This window comes from Octopus sinensis, linkage group LG15 (assembly GCF_006345805.1).
Source record: "Octopus sinensis linkage group LG15, ASM634580v1, whole genome shotgun sequence".
NCBI classification, from domain to species: domain Eukaryota; kingdom Metazoa; phylum Mollusca; class Cephalopoda; order Octopoda; family Octopodidae; genus Octopus; species Octopus sinensis.
This window is the reverse complement of record NC_043011.1, coordinates 56,324,235-56,336,657: the sequence shown is the minus strand read 5'-3', so window position 1 is coordinate 56,336,657 and position 12,423 is coordinate 56,324,235. Positions and strand designations below refer to the sequence as shown.

General features: G+C 37.9%; 1 protein-coding gene across 1 annotated transcript in view; it reads left to right on the top strand.

Annotated features, from left to right (window-relative positions):
* Window positions 1–12,423, top strand: part of LOC115219837 — a 104,249-nt gene that overhangs the window by 62,383 nt on the left and 29,443 nt on the right. Inside the window, exons 11-14 of the mRNA XM_029790123.2 lie at window positions 216–425; window positions 5,814–5,972; window positions 8,473–8,602; window positions 10,321–10,478. Coding sequence (XP_029645983.1) covers window positions 216–425; window positions 5,814–5,972; window positions 8,473–8,602; window positions 10,321–10,478 — 657 coding nt within the window. The remainder of the gene's footprint in view (window positions 1–215; window positions 426–5,813; window positions 5,973–8,472; window positions 8,603–10,320; window positions 10,479–12,423) is intronic.

The window sequence follows — 12,423 nt, the reverse complement described above, 5'->3', positions numbered from 1 at the left end:
ATAAAAACGTGCTCATCTCAGTCTGTGAAATTCAGTTTCTCAGTTATGAAATATTGTTGCAGCTGTTTATATTTTTATTCTTAACAATACATTTTGATTAAGGTAATTAGAATATTTTTTTATGAACTTTAGACACTCTAGATTCGTGTATTGTTACAAACAAATTGCTTATTAAAGTTCTTTGGTTCTGTTGTTATTGTTTCTTCCAAGCTCAGGTGGCAGACTTGGCTTTAGACATTGGAATTGAAGATGAACAAGAAGTGCAGACAATGTTGGATTTCTACCACGATCTTGGTGTCATTATCTACTACGGAGGCAGTTTATCGGCAGTCGACAATATTTTACGCAGCCTTGTCATTTTAAATCTCCAGTGGTTGGTGGAAATGTTCCGTAGGGTAATAACTGCTAACTACCCTCTAAATCAAGTAAGTTTCGTATAAAGTTTATCGGTTCAATTTCGATATTTTCACCGAGAAGACTTTAATTATACTTTCTTAAGATGAAGTAAGATAGTAAACTGACAAGTTATTAAAGTTTTGTACTTGCTTTTTTGAATAACTTGAGAAATTCTCTGTGAAAATAACAGAAAAACAAAACTTTCAACTCGATTATTTTTTTATGGATTTTCTTTCAAATTATAAATTATCAATTTTCTACCCCACCCCACCCTCTCCCTGGGTTTGGTTGAATTAGACTACTTCCTATCTGTTAGTAGGAGAAAATGTCTAAGTTGTGGAAGGGTTGGGGGAAGATTCAACGTGATAATTTCTATATATTTATATTACAGCATTTATTTAGTTTAAATTAATTTGAGAACAATTATCTCTTAGAGTATTTTCCTTAGACCCCAACCAAGACATTACGTTCTCCTCCATGCTGTGAAGAAATGATGGGAAAAAATAAATAACACTGACAGCAACACACATTAATGTATAAACTAAAGAAAATTATATTTCACACTCACACACATGCACACACACACATGCATACACACACACACATGCATACACACACACACATGCATACACACACACATGCATACACACACACATGCATACACACACACACATGCATACACACACACAATGCATACACACACACCACACATGCACACACACACATGCATACACACACAACATGCATACACACACACATGCATACACACACACACATGCATACACACACATGCATACACACACACACACACATGCATACACACACACATGCATACACACACACATGCATACACACACAACACACACACACACACACACACCACACACACACACACATGCATACACACACACACATGCATACACACACACATGCATACACACACACACATGCATACACACACACACATGCATACACACACACACATGCATACACACACACACATGCATACACACACACACATGCATACACACACACATGCATCACACACACACATGCACACACACACATGCATACACACACACACATGCATACACACACACATGCATACAACACACACATGCATACAACACACACACACATGCATACACACACACACATCATACACACACACTGCATACACACACACATGCATACACACACACACATGCACACACACACACACACACACATGCATACACACACACATGCATACACACACACATGCATACACACACACACACACATGCATACACACACACACATGCATACACACACACATGCATACACACACACACATGCATACACACACACATGCATACACACACACATACATACACACACACACACATGCATACACACACACATGCATACACACACACACATACACACACACACACACATGCATACACACACACATGCATACACACACACACATGCATACACACACACACATGCATACACACACACCATGCATACACACACACACACACACACATGCACATGCACACATCTATATTGATATTTGAATTTCTTGATGAGAAATATGCATCACTGAATAATCAGGTCTGTTGACCTTATCCCCCAAAATACACCTGGTATTCCTCATACCCAATGGCCAGCCCAGCTGAAGCAGTGTCTTCTGCTGACTTAGACTCACACTCCATCAGTTCATGGTGCAATCTGTTAACCATTAGCTTATTTTGCTTTCCTCATATCTCAAAATAGTTATTTCAATATTTCCAGACTATTGTTGCATAATATTTTTTTTAGCTGTAAACAATCTCAACTTTAACCTAGACATTTCTGTTTGTTTCTTTTCTTTCTGCTTCCTGCTGTGTTTCTGTGTTTCCAGTTACATTTTCATCACAGAAACAAATCAAACACAAAGATAAAACAAAACAAAACTAAAAAAACACGTTCAGTCTCTCTCATTCGAAAGACGACTGCCCTATGGAATTGCTTCCCTTCCTATTTCTCAATGTTAAAAGTTAAGCATTTCAATGTTAATTCTTCAAGTCTTGTGTTTTAAACCACAATAATTCCGCTCGTCCTTTCACCTTTTGGAATTAGGAGATGCTCCTTCTTCCACCAAACTCTGGCAACAGCCCTCCTTTGACTCAACAACAGAAAGTAAAATACTTTCATCATCATCATTGTTCGACTGTGGTCGAGACAATCGAATTTACTATGCTACGCCAGACTTCACGGTCCATCATGGCATTACGGAGGTCCTGTTGCTGGATGCCTGTATCCCTGGAGATTACATCAGGGTAGGAGAGTGTGCGCCCTCTGGCATTGCGAGTAGATGGCTTCCAGAGGAGGAGAGTAGAAATTACCTCTTTTTCAACTCTACAACAATGTCCAGTAAACTGGACTCTCCTACCTTTCACAAGGTACTTTATTGTGGACTTCAATTGGTATAAGGCCACAATTTGTGGTCAAACTCCAGTACTCAACCAGTATTTTATTTTATTAATCCCAAAAGATTGAAGAGTAAAGTTAACCACAGCAATATCAAATTCTTTAATGTATCAATTAAATAGAACATTTAAACTTATATTTTTATACCATTTTGAATATTATTTTAATCAAGGGCAACGAGCTGGCAGAATCATTAGCACACTGGCGAAATGCTTAGCGCTATTTTGTCTGCCTTTACATTCTGCGTTCATTCCTGCCGAGGTCAATTTTGCTTTATATCCTTTCGGGATCGATTAAATAAATACCAGTTATGCACTGGGGTCGATACAATCGACTTAATCCCCTTGTCTGTCCTTGTTTGTCCCCTCTGTGTTTAGCCCCTGTGGGCAATAAAGAAATATTATTTTAATATGATTGTGGATACCTTTTACTTGCAATGCTTTCTTGGAATTGTGGTAGGAAAACAACAGCTTTAATTGGACATTGGCAACATTTGTCTCACCAGTTAGGGGGGACTACATATGCTCTTAGGTGCTGCCCTTCCCCTGATTAAATAATGGCTTCAAATGTTGGCACCATGCCGGCAGTTTTTGTGGGAAGAGTTCAGTTGATTACATTGACACCCCCCAGTGTTCAACTGGTATTTATTTTATCCACCCCCAAAAGGATGAAAAGCAAAGATGACCGCAGCAGAATTTGAACTCTGAATGTAAAGTGCCAGAAGAAATGTTGCAAAGCATTTTGTCTGATGTGTTCACAATCCTGTCAGCTTAGCATCTTAAGAATTAATTAAAAGATATATGAGAGAATGAACGTTTGTTATCAGAAAGGTTTTTAGGAAATAGAATTGACAGAAGCTACAAATTCTGTTGTGTTGATAATATTGAAAATGATGAGAATAAGCTTGAAATATGCCAAGCTGCTATGCAGTCACATGGCATGCTAGAAATATCAGCCAAATTTCTCTCAAATCACACCCTGTTATCTTAACCCTTTTGATACCAACCTTCCCAAGACTAACCCTGGTACTCCATTGTTCTGGCAACTCATCTAAAATAATAATAATAATAATCTATACTTAGAATGATACAAGATCGGCCGAAATGATCTTGCATAGGAGTCCAGAGATGTGAGGACCAACTCCTCCTTAACAGTGTCAGAAGATAATAGAAGAACGAAAAACATATATATGGATGGCAAGGATTGACAAAGTTGTTAAGACATTAAATAGAATACCTCGTGGTATTTGTTGTAATTCTCTGCATTCTGGGTTCAATTCCTGCTGATGTCAATTTTACTTTTCATCCTTTCAAGGGGTCAATAAAGCAAAGAGTGATTGGTGAAACTGTTGCAGCAGATGCTTTCTGGTTTCAGTTCCAATCTTTTTCCTTCTGGCAGTAATGTCTGTGGCAACGCTGGTACCATGCCACACTGGCCCGAAAGTGGTGCAGCCTTTCTCTTGGATAGCACTGGTGACACAGAGAGGAGTCTTTCATCCATGAATGACTGACCGTCGGTCGTCCACAAAAAAGAATAAAAGAAATCTTGTCCATGTCTGAATATACAGACTTAGATACACGGTTAATTTTGACTAAGGTGTGTCTCTGGACATTGACTTTTTATTTGTTTCAGTTATTGGCCTGTGGTCATGCTGGAGTACTGCCTTGAAGGGTTTGAACAAATCAATCCCAGTATTTATGCTATCAGATTTTTTTGCTGAACCACTAAGTCATAGGGGCATACACTGGTGGTCAAGCAACGGGGAAGGGACAAACATAAATGCAAAGATACATGCACAAATACACATGCACATATATATATATATACACACACAATAGGCTTCCACACAGTCTCTGTCTGCTAAATTTACTCACATGACATTGGTCAACTCAGGGTTATAGGAAAAGACATTCATCCAAGGTGCTGCACAGAGGGAGTGAACTCGAGACAACATAGTTGGGAAGCAAGCTTCTTAACCACACAGCCATGCCTGTTACTATAGAAGAAATACTTTATTAGCAATCCCAGAAAGTAAGGAAGTAAGGCAACCCCCAAAATTAAGGAGTTACGTCAGCCAGACAAAGGAAAACCAAAAAGCTGAGAAAATTTATAAACAAATGGAAAAGAGACATCTACTGCTACAATTATTCGATTCCTGTGGGAGTGGGGTTTGACTGAGGAGATCTATAACAGAGGTGTATTGAAAGAAGCTTCGTTATTCACCTTTATTCATTTGTCTGGCACTGACATTGTTAATAGACTTGTTGAATGAAGCTCCATGTAATTATATTTGCAATGGCGAAACAATCAACAGTCTCTTGTGTATGGAAGGTTTAAAGCACCACAAGGGAAGAGAAGCAAGTGGAGTCACTTGTAATGAGCAGCTGATGAAATTAGTAAATGTATAAACATAAACACGAGATTTCAGACGTGGGCCAGAGCCAGCCGAAGCGAATTTTACAACAACAGAAAGAGAAGACGAAGACAAAAAGAGAGAGAGGAAGAAAATTAGCAGAAATAAATAACATTCAGCTACATAATCAAAGTGCTAGAATAACACACACACACACACACACATATGCATATGTGTTCACATGTAGCAGCATACATACATACGGAGGTAGATATGCATGTTTGTGTGTGTGTGTATATATATATTTACATATATATAAAGGCGAGCTGGAAGAATCGTTAGCACGCCGGGCGAAATGCGTAGCTGTATTGTGTCTGCTGTTATGTTCTGAGTTCAAATTCCGCCGAGGTCGACTTTGCCTTTCATCCTTTCGGGGTCGATAAATTAAGTACCAGTTATGCACTGGGGTTGATGTAATCGACTTAATCCGTTTGTCTATCCACTCTATGTTTAGCCCCTTGTGGGTGGTAAAGAAATAGGTATACTTGAATTCATTTTCTTATTCAGTCATTTTGTATTCTTACAAAAGTCAGTTTTCTTACAGGACAGTGTTTATGTTGAGAAGAGACAGCAACTGGAGAAATATGGGCTTCTGGATGAGCAGCTGATAAATTATTTATGGAATGATGAACTTGAACATAAGGCAGCCCTGTTGGGGTTGTTGCAAAAGTTTGATCTCATCTGTAAACGCATTCCTTCAAAGGTAGGACACTTTTATTTCATCATTGTCATCTTCATCATCATCATCATCATCATCATCATCATCATCATCATCATCATCATCATCATCATCATTATCATCATTTAATGTCCATGTTCTATTCTGGTAGGGTTTGACTGGATCCGATGTGTCCAAGGACTACACCAAGTTCCAGTGTCTGCTTTGATATGGTTTCAATGGCTGGATATCCTTCCTTATGTCAACCTCTTTTCAGCGTTAACTGGGTGCTTTTTATTTTTTGTGCCACCTGCACTATTGAGGTTGCCATGCAGTTCATAGGGTTATGAGCTCCTGGGGAGGTGGGTTGGTCAGCTCTATGCTAGGGGATGGGGGATTAATATGAGGGGAGGTGGGGCAGAACAGATTTTTGCAGAGGGATCTGCAAGGCTACTCACATCTAGTAGGAGTGGGGGGGGTTCAATACACAATAATAATAATAATAATCTTTTCTTTATTGATCACAACAGCCCAAGATGTACAGATGGAATATGATACAGGAGGAATTGTGATTAAATAAAAAGAAAACAACAATTGAATAGCAATGATGAAAGTGTCCCCCAAATGGACAGGAATCACCTAGAACCAATCAAGGATCCCTCACAGGTCCTGAATTACTGTGATTACCATCCCTTGTTCTCCAGCTTACAGGTGCATGTTGAGGCTAGGCCCAATCACTCAAGCCATTCCCTCTGTTCTCATACACCATTCATCAAATTCACTGGAGAACAGCATCTCCGGCTTCCCCTTCATCTTTCTCTTCAAGTGAAGCTTGCCAAAGTCAATGAGGGTCAAGAAGGAAACTTTCTCTTTTTATTCTTTTTAATGATGTCCACTTTCCTCATAACCACCAAAGCAAGAAAACTGCCTGCTCTTCCCAGCCACAAGAATAGTCAGGTGGTCTTGATAACGGACTCAGCTGATGGCTACATCTATCTGACGTACATTCCACATTACTTTACAAGTCTGGCTCCCGTGCCGGTGACATGTAAAAAGCTCTATCCGAACATGATCGATGCCAGGCCCGCCTGACTGGCTCCTGTACCGGTGGCATGTAAAAAGCACCCACTATACTTCTGGAGTGGTTGGCATTATTAGGAAGGGCATCCAGCTGTAGAAACATTATCAGATCAGATTGGAGCCTGGTGCAACGACTGGCTCTCCAGACCTCATTGAAACTATCTAACCCATGACAGCATGGAAAACGGACTCTAAACGATGATGACGATGACGATATGTGTGTGTGCGTATAAATATAAATATTTACATATACATATGTATGTATTTATGTATATATATATGTATAGATGTGTTTGTGTGTATTTATATATACTTTTATACACACACACACACAAACATACATATGCATACACAGTGAAATCACATGGTTCAGCAGGTGGAACATTGGGCTTACTATTGTGTGGTTGTGAGTTTGATTCCTGGACCAGGCTGAGTGTTGTGTTCTTGAGCAAGACACTCCATTCCACATTGCTCCATTTCACTCAGATGTAGAAATGAGTTGTGGCATCACTGGTGCCAAGCTGTATCGGCCCCTTTGCCTTTCCCTTGGGCAACATCAGTGGTTTGGAGAAAGGAGGTTGTTATGCATGGGTGACTGCTGGCCTTCCATAAAACAACCTTGTCGGGACTCGTGCCTCGGAGGGGAACTTTCTCAGTGCAATCCCTTGGTTGTTGATGACCGAAAGGGGTTTTTACCCTTTACCTTACCTTACATGTGTTTATATATATATATGTGTGTGTGTGTGTGTGTGTGTATGTATATATTTATATATATATATATATATTTATATGTTTATATTTTATTTATATATATATATATTTATATGTTTATATTTTATATATACATATATTTATATATATATATAATATATATATATATATATATGTGTGTGTGGTGTGTGTGTATATATGTATATGTGTGTGTGTGTGTATATATGTATATATGTGTGTGTGTGTATATGTTAGTTAGTTAGTTAATTTTTGGGTTCAAAAAGCAAAAAGCAAGACCATGTAGGGGGACATGGAGTTATGTACATATATATGTATGAATATGTATGTATATATATATATATATATATATATGTGTGTGTGTGTGTGTGTGTGTGTGTACGTACAAACAAACACGTATGCCCATATAAATATATTTGTAAAAAAATCTAAAATCGATCTTCAGATTTCCTGATAATTTGGTTATTTAGACTCGACTGATATCTCGCAGTCATCTGCCAGAAATTGCTTCAGTATTTTAAGATGGCATTTACTCTGTCTATCCATGATATTTTTAATTAAAATATTTCAAAAACATTCTCTTCTTCAGATCTTATCTCCCATAGCAACAAATTAAGCCTGTTAAAAGGTAATGCAAATAAATGTTGAATCGAGGATATCTGGTTTCATTTTTTTGTTTGTTTGTCTTTTTTTTTTTTACCTTTTTTTTTTTCTGTATTTCTTTCCTGCCAATTAGGTGGATAACAGCAAAGGAGCTAGTTATTATGTACCTTCGATGTTTCATCTACCGAGAGATAACAAGAAACTTCATCCGGGAAATTCAGATGTTGTCACCTTTTATTTAAATTTTCATGGATTCCTTCCAGGTAATTAACACAAATATCTTCATTCCCACCACCACTGTCACCATCACCAACATCACCATTATCACCACTGCCATCAACATCATCACAACCACCTCCACCACCACCACCACCACCATTATCATCACTGTCACCACCACTAACATCACCACAGCCACCACCACCATCACTACTACCTTTAACAATCACCACCACCTTTATCAGCAACACCTCCACCACCACCACCACATTCCACTCTTGTCTAATTTTTATGTGATGGAAACATTGTAATTGCCAGTATACAATTTTATTGGTGTGTGTGTGTGTGTGTATGTACTTGAAAATTTATGTAATTTCATTTAAATTTATTTTCATTTGAACATCATTAGAAAATACAATGAAAAAAGAATTAGGAAAATGTTATTTTGGTGGGGGGAAAACGAAATATTGTTGGAGGGTATTCAGTGCATGGATTCCAGGTAGAAACGGTTTGATGCAAAATGACAGAATCCTGGTAATCGTCTGTGGTGACATGATTCAATTCAGTGTAAAGCAAAAACGAAACGAGCAAACCATGCTTAATACTTTTTCTTCACACTGTACTTGCTTCGCTTTATAGATCGCATTCATTTTAACCTCACATTTTCCTGGATCCTGTTATAGACACGATATATATTATATGTGCACACACACATATACATACATGTGTGTGTGTGTTAGAGCTGTTTTAAATGTGAAGTATACAACCAGTAGGCATATTACGATGGCACGATAGGGGAACAATGAAATTCATGAAAAAGGTGTAATAAAAAGAAGGAAATCGTTGTGTGATATATAAAGGTTAATATATGCTTAAGATGGTATCAAACTGTTCTGGTGATCAGAAGTTATTGACGATAACCAAGATGAAAACAAAAGACAGGTACAGTTGATGAGCTGAAGGATGGAGTCATTCGGAAGTGTTACCTTAACAATTATCCATATGAATGTATTTGAAAGTCTTAGCGGTTTAAGATATGAGCACCAGTCTATATAGAGAAAGAACCCCTTTCATAGTTGAGGAGGAGATTGCAGTTTTGGATAAAGGCAGAAGCTAAATAACATTAAATTAGCTTTTGACTTTATGCATGACACCAAGCCAAGAAAGCGTATTACGATGAAGATAATTCTGATGCTTTCAATGTTGAGGAATCTTTAAATTGGATTTCGTTTATAAGGAAAGATGTTATTCTGGTTTAGCCTATGATCAACCTTCATCCAGCTAGTTTACAATCACGGGCATTCCTGTTGCAATTACCTTGTTTATTTTTTTGTGATATTGTATATCTTGGAGTACAGTATCGAGTGTGCCATTTTTCTTTTTAAGGTGGTTCAATTTGGATTTAACGTAAATTCAGCTGCTATTTCTAGCAGGACTGACGACCACTTGAATATCTACATCTCCGTTTTGACTGGTGAACTCCAGTTTGCTTGCTTGGGAATGGTTGTATGATTTTTGTTGAAAGAAAGCTCATAGAGACAAGAGATTGTTAAGCTCTTAAGAGACAGGGATTAAAATGTTTTGGTTTAACTCTATTTTCAAATTAACATCATAATAATATTTCCATTTACCCTGGCCGTATTTACTATCACCAGACTTTGTCCATCATTCTTACTGAATTAAGATTATTTCATAAACAACCATTCTCAACTGTTTACATCCATTACAAAACTATTGAGATGAGATTTATTATATTTTTCAGAAGCATTATTTCACCGCATATTAGCACACACCATCCATTGGTCTCAGGAATGTGGTGGCTCTGAGCCATATCTTTACTACCGAGTAGCTCGACTTTTTCTTGATTCTGAACATGATTTTATATTAGAAATGTTACCAAGTTCATACGCAAAGATCAAGGTAACAAATATATTCACTAATTATTCACCGTATTTACTAATTGTTTTATACTCTTTACTCTTTTACTCTTTTACTTGTTTCAGTCATTTGACTGCAGCCATGCTGGAGCAGCGCCTTTAGTCGAGCAAATCGACCCTGGGACTTATTCTTTGTAAGCCCAGTACTTATTCTATCGGTCTCTTTTGCCAAACCGCTAAGTGACGGGGACGTAAACACACTAGCATCGGTTGTCAATCAATGCTAGGGGGACAAACACACATATATATATATTTATATATATACATATATACGACAGGCTTCTTTCAGTTTCCGTCTACCAAATCCACTCACAAGGCTTTGGTTGGCCCGGGGCTATAGCAGAAGACACTTGCCCAAGATGCCACGCAGTGGGACTGAACCCAGAACCATGTGGTTAGTAAGCAAGCTACTTACCACACAGCCACTCCTGCACCTATATTTACTAATATTTACTAATTATTTTATTTATCTTTAAATTTTGTCGTAAAACTTTTTTTTATTAAATTATTTCTTATTTCTTATTTCTTTATTGCCCACAAGGGGCTAAACACAGAGAAGACAAACAAGGACAGACAAAGGGATCAAGTCGATTACATCGACCCCCAGTGCATTACTGGTACTTAATTTATTGACCCCAAAAGGATGAAAGGCAAAGTCGACCTCGGTGGAATTTGAACTGGGAATGTAAAGACAGACGAAATGCCGCTGAACATTTCACCTGGCACGCTAACGTGTCTGCCAGCTCGCCACCTTCTAAATTATTTCTATATATATTTTTTCTTTCATTGGTTCTACAAATAATTGGTTTCAAATTTTGGCACAAAGCCAGCAATTTTGGGGGAGGGGCCGAGTCAATACATCAACCCCATTGATCAGCTGGTACTTATTTTTGTCAACCCTTAAAGGATGAAAGGCAAAGTTCAACTCGGCAAAATTCAAACTCAGAACATAAAGACAGACGAAATGCTGCCAAACACTTTGCCCGGGTTGCTAATAGTTCTGCTTGCCTGCCATTTTATTGATTCATTAAATATCCTTTTCTACTCTAGGCACAAGGCCCGAAATTTTGGGTGAGGAGAAGGCCAGTCGATTAGATCAAACCAGTACACAACTGGTACTTAATTTTTCGACCCTGAAAGGAAAGGCAAAGTCAACCTCGGTGGAATTTGAACTCTGATTCTATAAATATCAAAGCATGAATGTTTTATTGTTGTGTTACTGATTTTCAGCACATCGTTACAGTCTCTTCTGATTGTTTTTCTTGAGTCCTAGGACTCCTCAGGTTGGTTGCCCAGTTTCCATGGCAACCAAATGACCAAGGTCACAGCGTTTCCCCTGAAGGAGTTCCCAGTTCATTGCAGGGTTCAAAGCCAGCAATTTAGTGGGCAAAGGACATAATGATTTGCTGTTAAAACTTTTCTGCAATAAATTGCTTGTTTTTAGAAACACACAATATATATGTATATATATATAGCCGGGGGATTAAAATTAATCAAAGGACATACTAAGTATGTCTACCTGCTTGAAATAACAGTCAAAACTCTTATTAAATCGCCAAAAATACACTGATGAAAATTACAGAAATCAAACGAAGGCAAAATCAGGTTAAGGCAATCTACTAACATGCATTTTGTACATACATGATTAGAGACTCCTAATTATGGTAACGCATGCTGAAGAAGCTAAGGTTTATTTTACCAATGCAGAAACCGGTCCACATGAGTCCAAATACTTAAATGTATGTTAGTAGATTGTCTTAACCTGATTTTGCCTTCGTTTGATTTCTGTAGTTTTCATCAGTGTATTTTTGGCGATTTAATAAGAGTTTTGACTGTTATTTCAAGCAAGTAGACATACCTAGTATGTCCTTTGATTAATTTTAATCCCTTGGCTATTTAATGCTATTTTGGGGCCTGCTATCGCCTGT